General features: G+C 44.8%; 1 protein-coding gene across 1 annotated transcript in view; it reads left to right on the forward strand.

Moving 5' to 3' along the window:
- The window catches only part of Dock1 (dedicator of cytokinesis 1), a 453,773-nt gene that overhangs the window by 244,120 nt on the left and 184,973 nt on the right, over nucleotides 1-24,680 (forward strand). The window contains exons 29-30 of the mRNA XM_036177592.1: nucleotides 14,254-14,355; nucleotides 22,005-22,099. Of these exons, the coding sequence (XP_036033485.1) occupies nucleotides 14,254-14,355; nucleotides 22,005-22,099 (197 nt within the window). The remainder of the gene's footprint in view (nucleotides 1-14,253; nucleotides 14,356-22,004; nucleotides 22,100-24,680) is intronic.

The raw sequence follows: 24,680 nt of genomic DNA on the forward strand, positions 1-24,680 counted from the left end.
AGTGTTTCCGCATACAACATTCAGATCTGCCTTATTGTGGTTAAACTAAACCAAGGTTTATTAGCTGGTTCTCTGGTGCATTGAATTGTTCCTGTTGGAGTCCTTGATTAAGCACCCAGAAATGTTGTATTTCCAAGTTTTCAAGCAGTGTTGCTCAGGACAATATGGTTGGGGAGAGGGATGTCTTTAGAGAGGGGGTAGGCTGAATTTGAAGTGATTTTCTAATATTTAATTACCTTCCCTGTAGCTCCCTCTCAGAGATATTTTGAAAATATCACTATAGTAGTAGAGAACAATATGTATGTATTTTTTTCTTTTCCTTATTTATTTATTTATTTATTTATTTATTTATTTATTTATTCTGGAGCTGAGGATCGAACCAAGGGCCTTGCGCTTGCTAGGCAAGCGCTCTACCACTGAGCTAAATCCCCAACCAAAAATGTGTATCTTAAAGTCATAGTGAAAAGCCCTTCAGTGCAGGAATCTTAGAGCGGTCCATTTAGTTACAGGTTTGAGATCTTTAAAGGGTCTAGACATGAAGCCATATTCCTTCCATTGTTGGCAGGCTTGTTCCTTGCTTAGAGTCATAGTCAAAGTGAGCAGAATACTATTCCAGCTGTGCACACCAGGCCTTCTTCCTTCCTGTCCTGTCTTTAGAATAGTAGGACCCAGCATATCCCCTAGGTCAGTAGCAGAGTCCTCTTAGGGACAGCTGTATTCTGGGCTCTCTAGGGCAGTCTGTAAACAAAAGGAAGGTGCCTGTCCTGGGAAAGTAACCATCCTTGTAAGGAGGGACAATGGATGGTATATAAGACAGCTGTATAGCTTGCATAGGTGTGACCCCTACATGGAGATCAGAAGGGGGGGATCCAAGTGTACTGGGTCCAGACATATTTCCCACTTTGAGTTGGAAGGCAATAGACAAAATGCTTGCAAAGGAGATTTTGGCACCCAGTTTTGCAGGCAGGGAAGAGGTTAGCCTGATGATGTCTGGGGCAGGGACCTCCTATTGAGACACAGAGAGAGTAATCCTAAAGAATGCAGGTGGTAAGAGTGGAAACAGTTGTGATTTATGTGATTTGACAATGTGGTTAGAATAATGGTCAGAAGGGGTAGAGGTGGAGGAGGCAACAGAAAAGACAGGAACAATTCCTGGGAAACTTCATAGGTCTACACATGGGTTCAAATTAGCATGGTCCTGACTCACTCTCTCTCTCTCTCTCTCTCTCTCTCTGTCTCTCTCTCTCTCTCTCTCTCTCTCTGTGTGTGTGTGTGTGTGTGTGTGTGTGTGTGTGTGTGTGTGTGTGTGTGTAAGCATATGCACTGATGTATTCATGTTTGCATATAGAGGTCAGTTAACCTTGGGTTTCTTCCTCAATCACTCACTTTTATTTTTGAGGCAGAGCCTCTCATTTCTTTTTCTTACCTGCCACTCACCAGTTTGGCTAGACTGGCTGGTCACCAAGACTCAGCCATCCTCCTGTGGATGGGCCATCATGCCCTATTTTTTAAGTGGTTGTTTTGTTTTGGTTGTTTTGGTTTGGTTGGTTGTTGTTTTTAAGGTGGATTAAAGGATTAAACTCAGGTCCTCAGCAAGCACCTTACCAACTGAGCCATCTCCCAAGCCCTGTTTTTCTTTTTGAGTTACGATAATGGTTTTACCTAAATGTGGGAGATTTTTCCCTGGGCAGCATTTGAGGTATGTAATTCCTTTAAAGAAATGCCACCTAATAACTGTGTTTCTCTTTGACTGATCACCCTAGATGCCTGGATTGTGCTCCTTCTGGACACTGGAGCAGTGCATTGAAATTCAGGACAAGTGGGCTTCATCCCATTAGCCTGCAGCTTCCTGTTAGACAGGAATGGGGAATATTCTATTTTGCAAACAAGTAGAGATTCTGGAAAGTAATTAAAATTAGTCATTATTGTGCCACTTTGTGGGTTTACCTTCCACCGCATGCTGTTAAGATCTTGTCTGAACAAAATTAATAAGGAATAAAAAATCTTGGCTGAGCATCTGTTCCAAAGTGACTTCCAGTTTGCATCTGTCCGTGTAACTTGAGGTTGAAGTTTGGGATCCCTGTGAGGGGAAATCAATTTCTTGGGTTCCTGTTATGATACTTTCATTTTATGTGTGGGATGAATGATTGAAATGCCTGTGTCTTTTCATAACTAAAAAAAAAGAAATTCTATAAAATAGAGAGTAATCTCAATAAAAGTAGCATTTTTATTTTGTAATTAAAATTCCAACGGTCAGCATCACGATCGATCTTGGCCATCTCAGAGCTGCAGGAGCTGCTGTGAAGTTCCATCAGATGGGTAGAATCTCCTCCCTAATGTCTTCTTTGTATCTGGGTAAGAAATAATAAAGTGAAAAGCCAGGTGGTGGTGGCGCATGCCTGTAATCCCAGCACTGGGAGGCAGAGCCAGACGGATCTCTGTGAGTTCGAGGCTAGCCTGGGCTACCAAGTGAGTTCCAGGAAAGGCTCAAAGCTACACAGAGAAACCCTGTCTCGAAAAACCAAAAAAAAAAAAAAAAAAGAAAAAAAGAAAGAAATAATAAGGTGGACATTAGAAATATGAATAATGATTATGAAGCACTGCGACAGGGGCTGCCTGTTTAGACTGATATCAAGAGGATAGGATGGTAGGGTTCAAGGAAGACACCAAGGCCGACTGCCATTTTAGAGATTTATTACAAGTTATCAATACCATAGACAAAGGTTTGGGGGCCTCTGAGGAGAATTCAGGACCATGTGGCCTGGTCTGGCTCTCTTTCTATATGTTTCGGAGAAGTGGAGGAGGTCCTTTGCCATGTGATTGATCGGTAGTCCCTAGTAGGTGCTTGCAGTCAGTGTCTGAATCAGCTGTGAGGGCGGGATAGGCAGGAATCTAGAAAAATGAGTCACTGTAGTTATAAGAATCAAATTTCTTTCATTTCAAGAACTGTCCTTGTTCAAGCAAAATGGAGGGGCTGTACAAAATGGGGAGGCCATGGCTGACAGCTATGCCCTGGAGAATTTTACTCGATGACTGGACATTCGCGAGATCTTCTTTCTAGACAAAAATATAACATGGACCATCTATATACTTTGCTCACCAAGTACATGGTGTTCACTTGGTGCAGGTGCCAGATGGTCCTCTTAGGATACTGATTAATGTCAGCTCTGACAATTGAAATTGATGCTTAGGTTCAGCTGCCAATAAGCCCTGTGCCTCCTGAGAGGACTGTGAGGTTTTCGCAGTAGGGCCTGGGCACTGTAGGCAGACTGTGAATGACAAAGTGATGCTGATCTCCTGGGTTCTGCCTTTTTGTCTTACCTTTACAATTTGAATGAGAAGTTGAAGCATCCTTACAGTGTACTTCATTTGGTTTTTGAGATGTGGTCTAGCTGTGTAGCCTGTGCGTGGTCTCGAAATGGACATCCTCTTGCCACAGCCTTCTGAGTGCTGGGGACCCAGGTATGTTCCACTGTGCTGGGCCACCCGTATGTCTTGGTGCTCACTTTTACTGTTAATTAATCACTTTTCCATAGTAAAATTTTAATTTTGTAGTACTATCCATGACCATATTTGTTTGGCCTGCTGTTTTTAATTATGGTTGGTCCCTAGCTAATAAATACTTGTTTAACATGATAAATCAGTTCTTTCTGAAACTACTGTTCAAAGTAGTAGTTAAAAATTAGCCCCCAAAGGGATGACTATTAAAAATCCCTAAGATGCTGGGCAGATAGCTCCTAGATTAAGAGTGCCTGCCACTCACTCTTTTAGAGGATCCGAGTCAGTTCCCAGCACCCACATCAAGGAGCTCCCAACTGCCTGTAACTTCAGCTCCAGAGCATCCAACACCCTCCTCTAGCTTTCACAGGTACCGACACATTTGCACACACATACAAATAGAAAGAAATCTTCAAAATAATGAACTAAAGTCACTGGGAACACAAAGTCCTTGCTGTTGGACTTGGAGCTTGAGGTTGTCCTGACAGGTGCTGGCCTGGAGTGAGGCTAGAAACAGAAGGTGCACTGAGATGTGGAAAGACAACACCAAAGGATTTATGGTCACCACCTTGATTTATGTACAAACTCTCCCCAGAGAAAGAGCAAAAACTTTGAAAGTCATAAGAGAATTCCATTAAGTTGTATCATAAAATATGTAAATATACCTACTAAGTGGAAGAGTTTCCCCAAATATATAGAAAGAGTGAAAATTTATTGCAAAACAAAATTAAAAAAAAAAAAAACCCACTTTATCCTTTTGCATATGAAATAGCAAGGTCTTTTAAAGATCCCTATAGTAGCATCTATGGAATAGTCCCCCGGGGCCTAAAAATAGCCTGGTACAGTTTGATGTGTGTATTTAAATGGGAGAGCTGTTTTGTAAGCCTTCCTCAATTCATGTAACAATTTGAGGGAAGTTCAATTTGAATCACAATGGAATTTGTATCAAACTAAAATATGTGGTTCTGAAGTTTATTTACAAGACAAAATTGGCTTGAGAGTGGGTGGGGAGAAGGCTTAAAGGGTAAGGTGCTTGGCTGGCCAAGAGGAGAACCTGAGTTCAAATCCAAGAACCCAAGTGAAAGCTGAGTGATTGGGAGCACCTGGCTGTAATCCCAGAACACTGAGGGTGAAGACACAGTCTCCATAGCAAACTAGCTACTAGAGCCAGGGAGCTCCAGGCTCAAGGAGGCATCCAGCCTCAATCTAAATAAGTAAGTATATAGAAGATAGATAAGAAAATAGATACATAGATGATATAGCTAGCTAGCTAGCTAGCTAGATAAATAGATAGACAGACAGATAGACAGATCTAGTAAGATACTAAATGTCAATCTCTGGCCTTCACATAGATATACACACAGATGAGCATGCGTGTGTGTGTGTGTGTGTGTGTGTGTGTGTGTGTGTGTGTGTGTATACACTCACCCACATGATACACACATACGTGTGCAGAAAAGAAAATACTTCTTTTTTTTTGAGTTAGACGTACTGCTGTGGTGCAAGGCCATTCTCTCTCTCCGTCTTCCCCTCCCTCCCTCCCTCCTTCCTTCCCTTCCTTCCTTTCTTTCTTTTATAAAAAGGGTAAATTGGCAGAAAAACTGGAGAAAATGTGAAAAACAAGAGCCTCAATTAAGATTTGCAATAATGAGCCACAGTCCCATTGGACAGCTCTAATATATGAAGTATTAATTAAGTTAAAACTAGTCTGTTTCTGTGTTTGGATATTGGCTGAAGCAATCAGTATCACAGTAGCTTATAGGGAATTGGTATCAATCTCTCTACCTCCCCCTCTGGCAATATATAGTCTACAAGCGTAAATTCTCAACTTTAAATAATATGTATACTTTTATGACTAAATACAAGACATATCATATTCCTAGGCCCCTCAAAACATCCCTTGTACCCTATTTCTCAGTCGTCTCTCCTCGTCACTTATTTTCACTTTTGAAGAAAGATACACACAGAATGTTAACCTTCAAATCTGGCTTCTTTGACTTAGCGTAGTGTTTGCAGTTCATCTGTGTAATGTCATTAGTTTTTTTTGGTTTGTTTTGCTGAGTTGGCACATTACATGGATGGATGTGCCCCAGTTGGTTAGGTATAAGGAAACAGGTATTTGGGGTGTCTCTGAGGCTTAGTATATGACTCCATCCTAGGCAGTGGCTCCTTTTACTTCTCTGCTGGCCTTCTCCAGGAGCTTGGTGCTGCCCACACTGCACACAAGATGAGTGACTATTGAGAATTGCACCTGAGCCTGCTCTGCCCTTGTCTTGCAGCCTGACCTGTAGCACATCACAGTAAAGTCTTGGCCTCTGGATCTCCGAAGCCTTTAGAGCCTCAGGGCTCAGCAGAGAGTGAGGTGGCAGATGGGAATGCTAAGCCTGTGTCTGCTTTTTATCTTATCTTTTACAAACTTCTTCCCAAGCAAATTGTTCTTGGTTCCTCCACAATAGTGATTTTCTTTTCTTTCTTTCTTATTTTTTTTTTTAAAGGCAGGGTTTCTCTAAGTAGGTTTGGAGCCTATCCTCGAACTTACTTTGTAGACTAGGCTGGGTTGGCCTTGAACTCACAGAGATCCACTCTGCCTCAGTAGTGCTGAAATTAAAGGTGTTCACCACCCTGCTCACATTGGCAACTTTTAAAATAGATACTGGAAGTTCTATTGTCCAGTGCCCTTTGCTATCTTACATGGTTTCAGTCAGACAAGCTCTTGACTGATTTGCTGTACAACATTTGTACATAGAGCCACATTTATCTCTGTCTACATAATGATACATTAGTAAGAATTCCATAAGAATTACCCTACAATATCTGCGTTCTGTTATCTAAAAGATCAGATTTCAAAACATCTACCCACTGTAATGCTTTTGTCTCTCAAAGTGGCAAGCCTGCTAAGGGCCCTCCACAAGTCTCCCCAACATTTTATAAAACTTTTACACAAATCTTTTAATTCTCTCCCCAACCCAGTAAAAATGTTGCTCACAAAAAGGCTCCTATGCATTCCTGGAGCTTGATAGCCCAAAGTGGCTGACCCTTTCCTCCTTGGCTTAATTGCCTTTGCACTTAAAATGAATTAACCAGTCACATCAGGTTGAGAGGCAAGGGGTGAGTGAGACACAGTCACCACAGTCAGAATAAAAACTAAGTGAATTTCCAGTTGCGGTGTGCTTACTAACCTCGTTTGGGTCATGGTACAAAAAGGAAAAAAAAATCCTTTTTTCAAAAGGAAATTACCTTGCCTGGTCACTCTCACTTTTCTCAGCGTGTCTGTGTGTGGCAGTGAAAATATCTTCCCAATACTCTGTGCTTCCTTCATTTTGTCCTTTTTCCCCAGTACCACATGCTGACCCAGAACTTAATTTATAGCCCAGGATGGTGTTCAACCCATGATGCTCTCGCTTCTGCCTCCCACGTGCTGGGATTAAAGGTTTGAACCAACCATACCCAGCTGCTGATTTATTCATTTTTTTAAGGAGTGCTGCTTATTTAACTGCATGTGTGTTATAAAGCACACATGTATGTCAGGGGGTAATTTGTGGCAGTCCTTTTCTACTACCATGTGAGTCCTGTGGGTCAAACGCAGGCAGTCAAGCCATCTTGCTGGCCCTCGTTAGATTTTTTTAACACTTAGTATGTGACATATTTCTCTTCCTCTATCATTCAGCCAATGTGAGTAAAATTGAAGACAATGTATTTTTATGATCTATGCATCTGTTTTGCCTGTTTCCAATTTCACCTGTAACTGTGATGGCAATAGAGCCCTTTGTGTACAGAAATCAGTTATGGAACTGTGTGGACATTGATTCCCCCATTCACTAGTGGCAGTTTATTAAGGCTCTGTTACTCTCGTTTCTGTTACTTTGTTTCATTGATACTGTCTGTCATGTCCTAAGACCTGGGAAATCCTGAGCTCTCTAAGGCTCTAATATCTCCTGATTTATTGAGTTTATAAAAATAAGATATAAAATCCCTGCTTTACTGTCTTTCTAGTGTTGACATCAAATGAACTTTATTAAGAAGTTGCATACATAGTATATAACCTTCATTGCACCATGCATCAGTTGCTTTTTATTGCTGTGATAAAATACCATGAACAAAAGCAAATTATGGAAGAGACTATTTGAGCTTACAGCGGCCAGAGGGAGAATCCACAAGAAATCATATCTCAGTCTACAGGAAGGAAGCAGAGAGGGTAAACTGGAAGTGGGAGAGTTATAGACTCAAGGCTCACCCACAGTGACGTACTTCCTCCAGAGAGGCTCCGCCTCTTAAAGGTTCCTTAACTTCCCTAAGGAGCACCACCTGCTGGAGACTAAGGGTTATAATATATGAGCCTATGGGGGTGATTTCTCACTCAGGTCACCACACAACATAAAATATAGTTTTTATACTTTTTATTCTTTATTATCAATAACAAATGGGAATAGTTGTTTAACTTATTACATTCAATAAGCAGCAAATAATTATTATAGGTAACTTCATATCCATATATTCCCCTTTGGTATATATATATATATCCTTAAACATCTTTCCATAATTACTGCCTCTGTAAAATTGAAATTGATTTTGTTTTTAAAATTAGATTTCTTTCCTCAGAGTGTCTGGAATGAAATGAGATACTAATACTTTATGAATTCAACCAAGCACACTATTTAAATTTAATATTTAATTTTGTTGCTAGTAGTTTAAAATCCCTAATAGATGGCATTAATGTAGTTTATCAACCATGCTGTTTTCAGTTTTATTTTGTGCCTTTTTATAGTCTTCAGTTTGGTTCTTCATAAAATAAGGAAATTATGATATTTTGGAAATTAAATGAGTGAAAATTAACCATATGTTGTTGAATAAAGACATCATAGTGTTGAATTTATCCCCTCTCTCTCTTTCCCTCTCTCTCCCTCCCTTCCTTCCTCCCTCCTTCTCTCTTCCCCTTCTTTCTTCCTTTTCTTCCCCCTCCCAAAACCCTCCCCTTCATCCTCCTTCTGACAGGGTTTCCTTTTTATAGCCCATGCTGGCTTCAAACTCATGCCTTAGTTTGAGTTCCTGGTAACTCTGGTTTCTAAGTCTTTCTAGGATTCGGATGAGTCAGTGGTTATGTAGCTAGGTCTGCACCACCTTCCTGCCTCCAGGTCCCTGGTCACCTTAATCATTCACTTTCTAGCTTCCATAATTCTCTTGGTCTCCATGGCTTTCCTGGTCCTTTTGACTCCATGTTGTTGATGTTGTTTTTTTGAGACAGGGTCTCTCTTCATAGCCCTGGCTATCCTGGAACTCTCTCTGTGGACCAGGCTGACTTAGAATGTATGCAGATCAGCCTGCCTCTTCCTCCTGAGTGCTGGGATCAAAGGTGTGCGCTACCACACCCAGGTGATCTATGCTTCTGAGTCATGTTCCTTGTTGTCAGCACAAGGAGAGGAATCAGAGGTAGATCCATGCTTTGAGTGTGGTACACGGGATTTCCAAGTGTGTTTTGGCAAATGTTATCTCTGTGTAGACTTTGGGGACTATTTTCTAACATTTTGAGGTTTTCTTTGTACTCTTGACTTTCTGTTTTTCTCATTTTGTAATTTCTTGCTAGGAACCAGAGCATAGAAACATTTCACCCTTGGCTTTTCATCTCAAAAGCAGAAAGGCTTTGCGCACTGTATTTGTCTAGTGCGCCAATACCCAGACATTACCCATATGGCCTTAATTTGAGCTGCCTTTGACTTCTCAGTGCAGGGCACGCCTCCCAGGCACATCCCTTTCCTATATTCTGTTCTCATATTGCTGCTTGCTTATTGATTCTTCAGTTTGACTCTTCCTCAAAGCGTGAGTCATTCTGAGTCCCTTGGGTCACACATCTCCCCACCTCGATTGCAGTTCGTTCTCAGCGCTGTCTCACAACAGATGTTTTAAATGCCACTGGTGATTGCTGTCTCTTTAACTTTGACATGTGATTATGAGGTAGGGCCATTCTCAATATCCAATGAGATTTAAATCTTTAAATGGGATTTTCCTTTTCAAGTCACTGTCTTGATGAGAACATGTTGCTTTTTTTTTTTTTTTTTAACCAGGACCCTGCTGGGAGTCATTAAGTATACTTCTAGATTCAAGTCACCAGAACTAGCCTGTCCTTGCTTCCAGCAGCCTCTGTGATCTGGAGCTGCTCAAACACCTCGTGGAGTTTTTGGAACCTAAGTCAAATATTCACATTTCTGCCTGTGCCTGGCATCCCAGACAGCAGACACATGGCACATGGGAAGTGGGAGCTCCAGGGCCGATTAATCAGCTCACACCCGGCTGATAGAACCACCAAAGGAAGTTCACCAGTCATGAGTCTGCCCCTATTTGTCCTGCGCCTCTGCAGCTCCTGTAGACCAGGAGTGAATACACTTGGGAGGTTTTCCTTCTAATCCATGTACTTGGCCTCAAACCTTAAACCCTAAATGGGCACCACTAACAAAGGCACTGTGTTAGGGCTGCCTCTCTTTCTGCTTCTGCTGTACCTAGTCTCCTCTCCCCTCCCTGCTCCACCCCCTAGCTGCTCTACCCTATCGTAGCATCTTATATTGAATTATCCTGTTGCAAAAATATCCCCTGCACCTCTTCCAGGGCCCTGTCTACCTGTTTCTGGTACTGCCTGTCTTCCCATTCCACCCATCTTTAGTCCGCGGCTTTGGTTTGACCTGCCCTCAGGCTCACCTGGCTTCTGGGCCTCCTGCCTTCTCTCCTCCTGCCTTCTCCACTTCTCCATTCTGCCTGTGTTCCCCACCCTCCATACACCATCCACATTGCTAATGCACTGAGGGCACAAGGAGATTTAAAACCGGTCACTGAGGCTGATTTTTGGAGGAGTTATAAGGTGTAAATGGAGGAGGTGGTGATCGCTCTGGGGTCAAGAAGCAGTGTAAGGTGTTTGCTATGTCTTCCCAGGTAGGAGACCCTTGATAGATGTGAAGGCGTGAGTAGGAATAAAGGACTCAGGCTGGAAGAGGTGTTCCCTCCTCTCACATGACATCTTTCCTTCCTCATGAGTGACATCTCTGTCTTTTAAAGCCCCTCATACATACTGCTGCTTGTCCTTGCTCCCTGGCAACAGCCTAAGTCTATTTCTTCTAGGCATTTCTCTCTTTTATCTTGTCCTATAGGTCCCTTATAATATGGAATTGTACATAGAAAAATCTCTATTTTTGTTCCTCAACTATCTCTTCTTGTATTGCTAAAGTGTTTTATAGTTCTGTGGTTAATATCCAGGGACTGCAATATTCCAGCATAACACTGGGATAGGACTGTTTGAATTAACAGATACAGACCGGACAGTCTGTTGCATATGGACTAGAGCTAACAGGTTTTCTCTGGCCTCTCCAAGGCCCGTGTGATATTTCCAAGGCAGCGCTTGGAGAATTTGGTCTTGTTGTTTACCTGAGATTCAAATGGAAGAGGCGTCCTGCATTTTATTTTTCAACCCTACAAAATATATGACTTACACAATCTCTTGCTTTGAGTACTTAGATATTTTTCGAGATGCAATGGACACTGTTGGACATAAAATTTCTTCTCCTGAATTACCTTTGCAGGTGGGTCATTAGAAGAAGAATTACTCAGGAGATGAGTATTTTCTTTCCAAGACTTTTCAAACCTCTCGCCAAATTGCTTTTTAAAAAGGTTATAGCAATTTACGCTCGTACCAGCCGTGTGTAAGAGCCCTCATCCTCTATGCCTTCACTCTCAACACTTAAATCCTGCCTTGCTGTTCTGCCAGCAAATAAAGATATATCATTTTCGTCTTGATTACTAATGAGGTTCACATTTTTTGTTTATGAGGCAGTCAGTGTCCTGGTTTTTAAGTACAGTTGACTTCTCTGACCTTACTTTGAAATCGTAGAAATATCTCTTAATTTTATTCTGTTAATTATTTTTAGTCCATGGCTAGAGCTTGAGCTCAATCCCCAAACTCAAGTTCTAAGGACCAGCTCTGTACAAACAGCCTACCATACTGTTTAAAAATAAAAGCCTCCGATGACTCCTAAAATGCATTTAAAATAATTAAACCAAAAAGTATTACAATTTTCCTTAGAGTCTATAGAATTAGAAGTCCTTTTTTTTTTTTTTTTCTCACAGATCTTTCTAGTTTGGGTCCTAGTATTCAACTGATTTCACATTCCATTTTCACAAAAGCCACACCATCCATTCTTCTAGACAAATGCATGCACTGGGTTCAGGTGAGACATGAAGCTCCAGGGTATGAGCAATACTTGCCCCATAATGTACCAGTGTCCCTTAGGTGAGGCTCCATTCACAAAGGGCAGGGATGGAAGAGGGGCTATGTGTGGAACTGTAGCATGCATGTTTCCCCTCAGCTAGTGGAGCCCCATGTTCCAACTTACAATTGCGCTGAGCTAGCGAAACTTGCTTCCTCTAAGAGAGGAGTGGCTAATGGTACCAATTGCTTTTGGCCCATTTCCTTAGGTTAAGTAAAGGGGGCACACAGGCTGCCAGGCAGCACTCTGCTAACTCATGGGCCCCTTGCAGCGCCTGTTTTAATTAGCCCCCAGTGCCATTAAATAAGGGGCTGTTTGGCTGCATTCTTCAAGATGTTCTCATCCAGATAGAAGACTCTGGACTTGCCATTTATATCCTCCCAGACTTGTTTTGTGGATACCACTGTCTTCTTGGTTTGGGGGCCCTCCCCCCCCACCATTTTCTTTGCTTACTGTGGACTTTCAGCATTTTCTGGCCATCGTCTGTGTCACCTCTTCTACCCTCTGGCATCACTTAGGTATGCTGGCTCTTCTTATGGAACCAGAGCCCTGGACCTCCTCAAGCCCCTTAGTAGTCCTTCTTTTCTGTCTTCTCAGTTGGATGTTTTGCATTAGGCATGTTGACGTCACCCTTCTGGTTCTAAATCACTGACTCAATGGCTCTGGTGATTCTGAAGTGTGAGGCTCATTGCTGGACTGTCTTGACTGGCACCATTCATGCAAACATGTGCTGGGTGTGCCTGTATGAATGCTTTCTAGAAAGCCCTTCTTCTCATAGGAGATAACAGGTTCGAGACAGCTGTATCACAGGAGTATTTGAGGCATAATAGAGGCCCTTCCTTCTCCCCTACCAACTCTCTCTGATAACTACATGAATGGGGCACGGTGAATCTTCCATTCATGTTGGTTGTCTGCAACCAAGGACTCACACTCCAGCCCTGGAGTGCTGGCTTCACAGCCTCGCTTTACCACCTACTCCTCTAAAGGTATGCTCTCTGAATCTCAGCTTAGCTGCCTGAGGAACGAAACAAGCAGCAGCAGATCTCCCATGACCGAGTGGGAACGTGGCTTCAGAGCCTGGCCAGTGAGCCTCTCCTAAGGAGAAGATGAGGTGCACAGGCAGCTTCTTTTGAGCCCAGTCCGGTGCCAAATATTTATGTCTTTCAAAAGTTCCCATTCATAAATAAGTGCCCTTCTGATGCAAAACAAGCATCATTTACCTCTTTCCCAGAACACCACCAACTTGGAATCTAAATCTCAGCAATTTCCATTATTCCCAAATAATTTACATTTCTGGGCAAATGGAAGATACCATATCATCATTATTGTATTTGTTCAATTTGCAAAATGTGTCCTTTGAGGACTCATTTGGAAGCCTCTGTGTATACTAGAGATAGAAAATGTATTGGACTCTAACATGCACTGTAGAGTGCATGTTCCAAATTAATATAAAAAACATTTAGGCATTCAAATATATTGTTTGAAAAAGTGGAATTAGTGAAAAGAATGCAATTTGGGAGCTCATTTACTAGAGAAAAAATAGGGAAGTGTCTCAAACTATATACTTTTTATTAGTCTGCCAGACTCATACAATTTAATAGAAGTTAGTGTAAGTCCTGTGTGGCTTTAGATGTCATTAACTTATGGGTACATATTTAAAAGCAAGAAAGACTCTGTGATGTCAGCTCCCCAGACTGCAAGTGAGAAATTGTGTTTATGGCAAAAAGACTGCTCAGCCCTGGAGTCTCTCCAAAGTATGCACCTTGCAAGTTACACACACACACACACACACACACACACACACACACACACACACACACAGCTGCACACTGCCCGAACTCCCTGGCCAATTGCTTTGTCCTTTACTCTCCTCTCCACATCTGCTTTTGTTTGGTAGTTTCTGTTTTCTTCCTCATTTTCTTTTCTATCCAGTTCTGTATGATATGAAGAATTCCCATCTGTCCCACTGGACATTCCAGTGAGACTACCTTCTTCCTCTGACTGTTCTGGAGGGGCAGAACTCACAGTGGGATTGCTTGGTAGTGATTGCCTCTGAATCAACCAAGGAGGACACAGGCAGATTTTGAAAAATAAAATGCCTCTCTTTGCCCTGGTCTAATACAGATTGCTGACTTCCAAGAATGCTACATAAGTGACTGGGGTTTAAATCTTGTCTTTAATTTTTGTGAACCTAATTAAGGAAAAAAAAAAACATTTAAAGTTTATTTTTCCAGCCTGGACAACTTTTGTCAAGATGCATTTAATTATCTAATACAGTTAGAAAAAAAAATCCACTGTACCTCCTTAAAATAAACAAACATCTTCTGAGATAGGAAGTGACCCAGGCTGTCTCTTGTTGGCCTTCAGTACCATGTAGCAGAACTAGGGCTTCTGCCCAGGTCCCATGTCTTCCCCCAAGGGTCCAAGAGCCAGCTCCATAGCTGATGTCAGTTGCCCCCATGAGGACTGCTCTTTCTGGATCTAACTCTACTTTCCAATCCTCCTTCAGGGGAACTTCGTGGCTTGCATGACAGCTATTTTACGGCAGATGGAAGACTACCATTACGCCCACCTGATCAAGACCTTTGGGAAAATGAGGACAGACGTCGTGGTAAGTGTCCTTTCTATTCTGTCACAGGGCCAGTGGTGGAAGTGAAGGGCGACATTCGTGTTTCCATTTATAATATAGAGTTTTTCATGGAACTTCTCTGGTTGCTTTCTGAAGCCACTTTAGTCTGTACCTGGGAGCTTTTGACTAGGACTTTATCTAGAGACAACTTGGGTCTGAGCCTGGAGAAATCCCATCTGTTCTGGTCACAGCATCCTTTTCCCGTGCTCCTGGGTCATGAACAATCATGTCCCTCATAGTCATCAGTTCCTGGCATTTCTTGATTGACGCTCTATAGCAGTAGCTTGTGAGCCACCCTCCTGTACCTTAAGCTATCCTTTGCTATTAATTAGTGCTAATCATAGATACTCACCAGCATTTCTCCTAATAACTCCTTAGTCCTCCTCATGCAAACTATGATGCAACTTAATTGGGAGAGTGTAATAGGGAAATTTATTGCTTAGGAGCTACCTCCCTAATGGCCTGAAATGACACTGCCATATGGTGAACATCCTTTGTAAAGCTGCCCCAAACCTGCTGGCGGCCTTCCTGGTGAGAAGCTGATGCGAATTCTTAGATTCCACTTCTAAGGAATCACTAGTCCTGTGGGATACTCATCCATTCCCAAGGGGCACATCTAGCTTGCATAGTATTTCCAGAGCAAAGCTTATTGCACTTGGCCTCCACCTTACTAAGGGAGGGAAACAACAAGATGATATATATATATTGATAGCTAGCTCAATTGACTGATAGATTGATAGGTGATAGGGGATAGATTACTGGATAGATGATGGATAGATAAATATGGACAGACAGACAAAAATAATCTCCAAGAAGAAATCTATACCTCAAAATCATAGCAGTATTCCTTAAATAAAAGGCTATAAAAATGTGTCCATTCTTTCATGTCTATATGTTTTAGTTTTCTTTCACTATCAAGGAAAAGTTTATAGTAGGGACATATTCAAATATGTGATAAATACCACACAATATCCTAAGATTAACTTGAAATTATAGCACAGAAAAATCTTATTTTATATTCCTAGTATTTAATTTCATCATCAAGTCTTAAATGTGCCTCTATGGCCTGCTTTGGTCAGTGAAAATAATAGCATGACGTTGTGAGACTTCACAGATGATATTCTTGAGGTGAATCATAAGGTGTAGAATAAAACACAATTATACCACATGGCTTCTAAGGACGCGGCTCGGCTGCGTTTCTGTCACTCTTAGAAAACACGATGAGCAAAGTCAGCTTAAGGAAGGGAGAGTGTATTCTGGTTTACAGTTCCAGAAGGATAAGAGACCATGATGGTGGCGGGCAGGCATGGTACATTGCACGGCAGGGCTATGGCAACAGGAGCCGGAAGCTGAGAAATCACATCTTTTACTGCAAGTGTGAAGCAGAGAGAGCTTCGTATATACTCTGAAAGCCTGTTCCCAGTGGCATACTTCCTCCAGCAAGGCTGTACCACCTAGACCTCCCCAAACAGTGCTCCCAGCTGGAGACCAAATGTTCAGACGTGTGCCTTGCCAGGCTGGGCATGTACCCTCTCCTTCCTCACAATGGAAGATCAAGTTATAGACTCCATGTTCTGGGCCTAATTTCCCAAGGGATTTTTGTTACCCCCTCTCAGACACAGGCATCCCGAAAATCAATTATTTGCATACAATTTGATTTCCATTATAAAATGGCATTTGTTATTTGTATATCTCAAATTCCCAGGGCAAGGGTTTTGATTGTTGTTAGTTCATCAAAACCTCCATGAAAATATGTTCCCATCTACTAACTGTATGCAGAGAATATTTTATTTTTTCTACTCTCCCAATTATCACGAGAATGAAAAGATCATTTCCTGTGAAATAATTGGAAGTTAATTAGTATTCCGATATGAAAATGGCCTAAGCCATCTTCCCGAGGCTTGCTTGCTTCTAACAAGCACAGCTCCAGGTTCTCAGATGCAAACCCCAACCCTGACACTGGGTGAATCAGTCTCACATAGATTCACAGTTATCATTGCCCCAACATCCCTATAGGGCTGGAGCTATCACCTTCTAAATGGTCCACTGTCCCCAGGGTAGCCTGAGAACCTCCATAGAAAGACTGGTCTAGGAAGGGGAAGAGTAGACAGGTGCCACACAAGCATCCCTCACAGGACAGGCAAGCTGCTGCTTCGAGACTAAGAGCTTCAGCAAACTTGTCTTTCCTGACACCCAATGCTGGGTGCTGCCCTGGGGCTGTCTCAGTGTCACAAATAGAAGCAGAGCTTGCCTGGAGCCTCAGGAGACTCTTCTAGCCATGTGTCACAGACCTCCACTGGGTGGCTCTGGAAGAGCCTATTCTTTTCTCCACACGCCAACCCACACCAGCCAGTTCTCTGACACCTGCTGGATGTCCTGCAATTCAGTTCCATCCCTGCATTGTCAGCCTGAATGCAGCCATGGATCCCACAGATGACAGGGCTCACCCAGATCCAGCTATGAGTCCAGGCTCCTATGCTTTTGACAAAGCAGCTGTTAATAAGAGTCCCTTGACCCTGGCCTTGAGGTCCATAATCTGCCCAGCTAGCATGCCCCACTCCAGGAGGCACTTGGATATTCTGTCCTGTTTATTATAAAGATGCAACTCTAGAAACACCAATGGGAAGAGCTGCACAGTGCAGAGAGGTCAGGGGTGCACAGGGCAGAGAGGGCAGGGGTGCACAGGGCAGAGAGGGCAGGGGTGCACAGGGCAGAGAGGGCAGGGGTGCACAGGGCAGAGAGGGCAGGGGTGCACAGGATAGAGAGGGCAGGGGTGCACAGGATAGAGAGGGCAGGGGTGCACAGGAGAGAGAGGGCAGGGGTGCACAGGGCAGGGCAGGGTGCACAGGATAGAGAGGGCAGGGGTGCACAGGATAGAGAGGGCAGGGGTGCACAGGATAGAGAGGGCAGGGTGCACAGGAGAGAGGGCAGGGGTGCACAGGAGAGAGAGGGCAGGGGTGCACAGGGCAGAGAAGGACAGGGGTGCACAGAATAGAGAGGACAGGGGTGCACAGGAGAGAGAGGACAGGGGTGCACAGAATAGAGAGGACAGGGGTGCACAGGATAGAGAGGGCAGGGGTGCACAGGATAGAGAGGGCAGGGGTGCACAGGGCAGAGAGGACAGGGGTGCACAGTAGAGAGAGGGCAGGGATGCACAGGGCAGAGAGGGCAGGGGTACACAGGAGAGAGAGGACAGGGGTGCACAGGAGAGAGAGGGCAGGGATGCACAGGGCAGAGAGGGCAGGGGTGCACAGGAGAGAGAGGGCAGGGTGCACAGGGCAGAGAGGGCAGGGATGCACAGGACAGAGAGGACAGGGGTGCACAGGATAGAGAGGGCAGGGGTGCACAGGATAGAGAGGGCAGGGGTGCACAGGATAGAGAGGGCAGGGGTGCACAGGGCAGAGAGGGCAGGGGTGCACAGGATAGAGAGGGCAGGGGTGCACAGGAGAGAGGGCAGGGGTGCACAGGATAGAGAGGGCAGGGGTGCACAGGATAGAGAGGGCAGGGGTGCACAGGATAGAGAGGGCAGGGGTGCACAGGGAGGGCAGGGGTGTACAGGGCAGAGAGGGCAGGGGTGAGCATTCAGACCATCTGCATCCTCTCCAGAAGCCCAGTCTCCTCCAGTCTTATCTCGGACTTCTTTTGGCATAATCTACCCCCAGTTGGAGTATGTAGTGTTGGAAGTTCCAGCTCTCTCATCTTCCTCATCTTCTAGTCTTTCTGGTGACCAGGCCCACCCTGACACCTCCTTAAGGTAAACTCATGTGTAGGGCTCATTATGTATGCAGCACCTGTGATGACACTCAATGATACTTGGTGGGGTGGGGGGCGGTGATTTGATATTCGGTTCCTAGGACCCTTTGCTATTATTATACCACAGTAGCCTTTAGTAAATGTGTATTGGATGAAGAGGGGAGTGTGCTGGGACAGGACAGGTGGAGGCAGTGCTGAGGGGAGGGGTGTGTTAAAGGTTAGGAGAGAGAACAGTGCACACAGACCCTGGGGTCTGCTGCCTGGTTCTTGGGTTCCTTGTGCAGTCCCCCCGGCTTGTTCCGCTGTCAGGCAAGCCTCGGAACCGCCACCTATTCCAGGCCTTCTTGCTGGAATCCCTTCCCAACCTCTGCCTGCTTCATTGTTTATGTTCTGGGCCCCCCTTTCTGACACCCGTCCAGATCTTCATAGATAGATACAGGCCCCTGCCCTTCACAGCACCTTACCTTGTTCGTCCCATTTGACCACCAGCCTATTCTGGAGTGGACCAGGTGGTGTATTGGATATGTAGAGAGTGGTGAGGCAGAATGCTGGTGCAGAAGTGGTGAGGCAGAATTCCGGAAGTGTGAATGTGCCTGCTTCAGACACAGTCTGCCGTTGAGACCCTCAAGGTCTCAAAGGTGTTGCTGTCCAGAATGTGAACCCATCAGCAGAGGCGTTGCCTTAGTCTCTGTGGAGTATGCATCCTAGGTGGAAAGGTGCTGCTTCTATTCCTGGAACGTTGCCTTGCAGCCTCAGGAAAGCTCTCCACACTGGACTATCAATCCAGGGGTGCTGATTTCTTTCCCGGTGACCTTTTTCGTCAGCATCATGGAAGGCCACAGCAGGCGGAATAAACTCTTATGCCTTACAGTGTTTCTAGTGAACATATTATCTGAGCTCTGCAAACAAACAGACAAACAACAGACAAGGCTGAGACAGTGGTGAGACTTGTTCTCTGGGCAGATGAGGGAGGGAACGGGGTTGCAGGTGAAAGGAGGGGGTTTCTGATCCTATGTTGGGCAGGAGTTTCCTGGAGGCCATTATGGAGTCCCACACAACTGTTGGGTATACTGAACTCTGTGTCTTGCAACACTATCGTATAACATCAAAACCAGAGTCTGATGTTTGTGCAATCCACTCACCTTATCCAAATCTCATGGGCACTACTTTTATCCTTTACCCTAATGATGTATCATGAAGAACTTCACACAAATTGAGAAGCTGGAAAAACCATGGTTCATGTCTGAGCTGTCAATGACAAGCACTTCAGCTTCTCTCTGCTTCCCTCCCTCCCTCCCCTCTCCGTGTGTGTGTGTGTGTGTGTGTGTGTGTGTGTGTGTGTGTCTTACAAATCCCTTAAAAAAGAATGCCATTGCTATAGGCATGCTTGTTGCTAAGGGACTGGGCAAGCATCTACATTGGCCCCCATCATTCTGTAGGGAGGGACAGGCACCCTCTTTCTCACTGGGCTCACACCTTATTTTCCCACATTTGCTACCTTCTTAGAGGGCCCCCTAGGGTCAGAGTCCAGATTGCCCTGGCCTTAAGCTTACTGAAGCTCTCCCATCTCAGTCTGCTGAGGGCTGGGAATGCAGTCACCAACCACCACACTGGGCGTTGTTATGTCTCTGTGCTCTTATTTTTGCCTTGCTCTGTCTTCCATCTGTGACACTGTTGGTGTGTGTTAGAATGTGTGAGAGTAGAACCCACAGAGGCCATAAGAGGGCACTGAGTCTCCTGGAGCTGGAACTGAATGTGGGTCCTTTGTGAGAGCAGTACCTGCTCTTATGGGGGGGGGGGCGTAGTTGAGAGTGACTTTTTCATCATATTAATGGGGTTAGATGTGGGGCGTTTACCCACCAACCCCACAGCTCCCCAGAGTTTTCTTGAGTGTGAGCAGCAGGAAATATTAGATAGAATGATTTATAGTGCGGAGATAAACAGATAGAAAATAAAGGATAGCCTAGAAAAGGCTTGGAACCTTTTCCAACAGGCCCTGACTGTCTCTGCCCCAGGGTATTTATAGAGATGCCAAGGGAGTGGCGCAAAAGACCTCCTCCCCCAGCACAGCCAAGTGCAGACCATTTCAGACACCTGCACTCAGGCCCGTGGCCCTAATCATCCTCTATGCGGACCTGCTGGGTAAAGCCACAAGGAACCCGAAAACGGGCTCCCACAGTTAGAGATAGAGAGAAGCAGTTGTTTGCCTCCAGAACCTCCCTGCAGGTTTTGTTGGAGCTGACCACTTGCTGTCTTGGCCACCCTATGAATAGTCAAATGCAAATTACTGAAGGAGAGAATGAAAACTGAGTGAAGCATTCTTTCAATTCTCCTGAACAAGAGGCTTTGGCAGAGCAGTCTGGGAAGCCTCATGAGCTATTCTGGACTAGTTGGTCCTCTGGACCATCCCTCAGCCCTACAAGTAAGCCTTGTAAGAGGCCATCTCCCACTTCAGACCACATTTTGTTTGATTAGCCAAATTCCATCATTTATCAACTAAGCAGTACTAATTAAGTGCTGGCCTGTGATTCATAGAAAGGGAAGAAAAGGCACTGGGAAAAGAGGATTTCTCTCTTAAGAGTGTAAACCCATTGCTATGTCTCAGTTATGAGGCTTAGGAGAGGGATGGGCAGGAAAGCCAGCAGTTCCATGCAAGCAGAGATGGAGCTCACCAAGTGTACACTCTGGCCACCCAGAGTTCCAAAGTCTTGACAAAATGGTAAGCTAAGCAGTAGAATAATTAAGGTGTGTTGAAATAAACCTATTCCTCCTCAAAATGTCTTTTGGTCAGAGTGTTTCCCCACAGCAACAAAATGAAACTAGACTAGGTCCCCAAAGAATGTGAACCTTGCCCACCCCCTGATGGTTATCATCAAGTTCAACCTGTGCTTCTTTGCAAGGGATGTGGTTTGAGAATTTCCCACTGGGAAATTGCTTTATTGGCTGCTTAAATTCCATTCTCTCCCTTGACCTTCATAGCCAACACTTCATTAGATTCATAAGTTACACAATGAGAAAGCCCCACTCATTCGGCCAACTCTAGCTAATGGCATCCCTTTTCTAAACTAACTCCCTGTTGTCTGTCTCCCTCTCACCCTGGTTCCTGAGCACACAGGAGGACTTCCCAGGAAACCTTGCCAGGGTTCAGGATAACAGCACAGAGCAAAACTACATTGCCCTCACAAATAGGAACTTCTCTTAATTCCAACCAGCATGAGGGAGCTCTCCGTGCCAGGTGCTTCCTTGTGGACATGTGAGTGGCACAGAGCAGCAGGGAACTCCTTGAATCCTGCTGCCCTGTGTTGATCTGGGGGCTCCACACAAAGACCATGAGATTCTGGCGGCATCCGTGAGTGGTTGCCTGTGGAGCTATAGGGCAAATAGGCTCCTTACTCACAGGATCAGCTACATGCTGAATGTGTACAGAGGGTCAAGGCAAGCTTTAAATTACAAAACAAAAGGGTAGGGATCACAATATACCAATCTCTGGGAGTTTTGATAGTGAAAAAATGCATTTAGGATAAACATGAGAGAGTGCTATAGCCTGCCTGATGGGTTTGTTAAATCCATGTTTTCCTGTAAGCAGAAAAGGCACAAATGTATATTTATAACCCTTGGGGATCTTTTCTTAACTGCCAAAGAGGCATTCCCGGGACTATTTTAGCATCTATCCTTGAAAAAGCTATCTCAAGCAGGAGGTGCCCAGGTAAACAGAAAGACAGAAGCAGTACACAGCCCCAGTGAAATACATCTTCATTTGCTTCTAGAATGTTTTCCTCCAGCTAAAAATAATGGGGTCTTTTATAATCTCATCATCAGGAAGAGTGTTCACCCTCCTCCTGGGTAGGCTGCCTCACTGCTATGTTGTCTCCTTGCAGGATTTTCTGATGGAGACATTCATCATGTTTAAGAACCTCATTGGGAAGAACGTCTACCCCTTCGACTGGGTGATAATGAACACGATGCAGAACAAGTAAGTGTAGCCCGCATCCCACTTCCATCATATCTGGTGGCAAAGGTGATGTGGCCAGCTACTGAGGCTGTCTGTGCTCTGCTTCATAACATATGGTTCTGTGGAGATGTGGACATGGAGATCATGGGGATGTCCTTATGCTGCCATAGGGCTCTATCACTAGATCAGGCTGTATCCCTGCAGGGGAAGAGCCAGGGCTGCTCTCGGCTAGTACTGACAGAATCTGAGATAGAAGAATTCAGTAGTGTGCATGGATTAAAGTTGTTGGTGGACAGAGGTCAGTTTGGTTATAAATGGAGAGATGAGAGGCTTGGGTGTATTTTAGCCCTTCTGATAGGTCCATGTTTCTCCTTATGATGTTAGCTTATGGTTTCCCTATGTCTTTGACTTTTTCTTTGTCTTTGTTTTGTTTTCACCAGGGTCCTATGTAGTCCAGACTATCCCCAAACTCACAATGTAGTTAAATCTAGCCTTGTACTCCTGATCCTCCTGCCCCCAGCTCCCAAGCTCCGGGAGAACAGGTTTGGAGTTCCACACCTTCCTGGTTTACCTGTAGCACACCCTAGGGAGGAACTCATGGTAGTAGGGCCTTCCCTGGAGCTCTCCTGGGTTCCTCTTCTGCCACAGCAGGGACAGTGTTTCTCATGTGGCTAGATTCCCAGCAGACCTCTGACAAGGTTCCACTGAGGGAATGCTGCATTTCTCAAGTCAGAGACTGACGTGGCCAAGATCTCTCATGGTGGACAGGATGAGGAGGGGAGTCCTGGCCAGCAGGCTGGGGGCTGCTGCGGCCATCCCTGATGGTTATGGAGCCTCTAGTCTTGGTCTCTGCTTCCATCCTTCTACTCGACATGTCACGTTAGCCCTTTGACTGTTTCTTGAGACCCCCCTCCTGTTGTAGAAGCTGAGCGCCAACATTTTTGCCCTTAGGATTTATTTTTGTGATGGGAAATTCCAGCTTCTTCTGGAACACTACACAATGTTTTTAATAGGCCTCTTTTTCATTCAACAGAACAAACAAATCAACATTGCTATCTGAAACAAACCCCCATTGTCTTAGACCCGTGTCCACAGAAGCATCTCCATCGTACTGTGGACTGAAACTTAGGGGACAGCAGGTAGCGTTACCGAAAACAGGCCCCTGAACACAAGTTGGGGAGGTAGCAGATGTGGGACTCCTTGCCTGACCCCATGGGTGAACATGGTTTCTGGCCTCCCTAGAAGGCAGCCATGTCCCAGTCAGTGCTCGGGTTGTGTGTTCCATGCCCTGGGTGGTAACTTCTCTAACACAGCTCAGATGTGATTGGTTCACTGTCGTTGATCTCAGGGTGCCCTTTCAGAGACCACCAGTATGTTGGGGTGAGCATAAAATACGTTTGTGCATTTTTTTTTTGTGTGTGATGCCAATCATAAAAGATTGACAGTTTGTTCATCATATTCAAGTCACCCTTGTGTTACTCCCTCTTCTTGTCACTGTATCAAATAACCTCCTCCCTCCAACCCTGGCTTGCAGAAAGCCTCCGCTTCCCCCAATGAAGGAATCATTGTGGCCCATGGCTCCATGCGCACAGCACTGTGAGTCTAGAGACTTGGAGACACTTTGTGGCCTTGTTGCTTTTTGTGCGTCAAGGAAGTGTATGATTCGTGGTCCCCAGAGTTGTGGACTGACTAAGCAGCATCAGTCTTCTCCTGCTCACTGCAGACTCCCTGCTGGCCCAGCCATGTGATGAACTGTCGTGGGTGGCAGCAAGAAGTGTCCATTGTGTCTTTCACACAGGCTTTTTTTTTTTTTTTTTAGGAGAATGAGCTGAGAGGGAGCAGCCACTGCATGCTCCTGTAGTGCCATTGAAACTTCTGAGGATAAGATAGGTGATATCAAGTGTAGAGAATGACATCTGCCTTGGCCTCTGCTTCACTGTGCAGAGGCTGAAGTCCTAAGGCAGTCATGGGGGCGGGGAACGGGGGCAGTGTGAATGTCTAGTCTGCACAGCCTGGGATCTGTCTTACATGGAGCACTGCACCAGATTGTCGAGTCACAAAATCAAATACTCTGAGTCACCGGGTCCACTGTTTCCTCCCTTGGAGCTTCCTGTAGATATGTGCACATGTGCATACATGAGTGTGCATGAGTGTGTGTGTGCATGTGTGCGTGCATGCCTGATTTGGCTCCATATGAAGGCTCTTCTGTTTGAAGAGACTCTAACCCCTAAAAATCACATCAAATCCACCATTAACATTTTGCATAGGGACACATATGAAAGCATGGTGACCTATAGAAGAGCAACCCATTTTTTTGATGCACTTCACATACAGGCACTAACGATTGTGAAAGTTTTTCCCATACCCCATGGGATGCAAATGGCAGAATATACAACAATGATGAGCAGAAACCGAGCCAGGTTGTGTAAGGGAGCCTTTTTCCAGGCCGCGGCTGAGGCTCAGCTGGGAGCGTGCATGTCCACTATGAACTAAACACTGGACTTGATCCCCAGACCCCAGACCCCAGCACTGCTGCATGAAACCAGGTGTGGGAGCATGTGCCGGTAATCCCAGCACTTGGGAGATACAGGCAAGAGGATCA

The sequence above is a fragment of the Onychomys torridus genome, chromosome 1 (genome assembly GCF_903995425.1).
Source record: "Onychomys torridus chromosome 1, mOncTor1.1, whole genome shotgun sequence".
Lineage (NCBI taxonomy): Eukaryota > Metazoa > Chordata > Mammalia > Rodentia > Cricetidae > Onychomys > Onychomys torridus.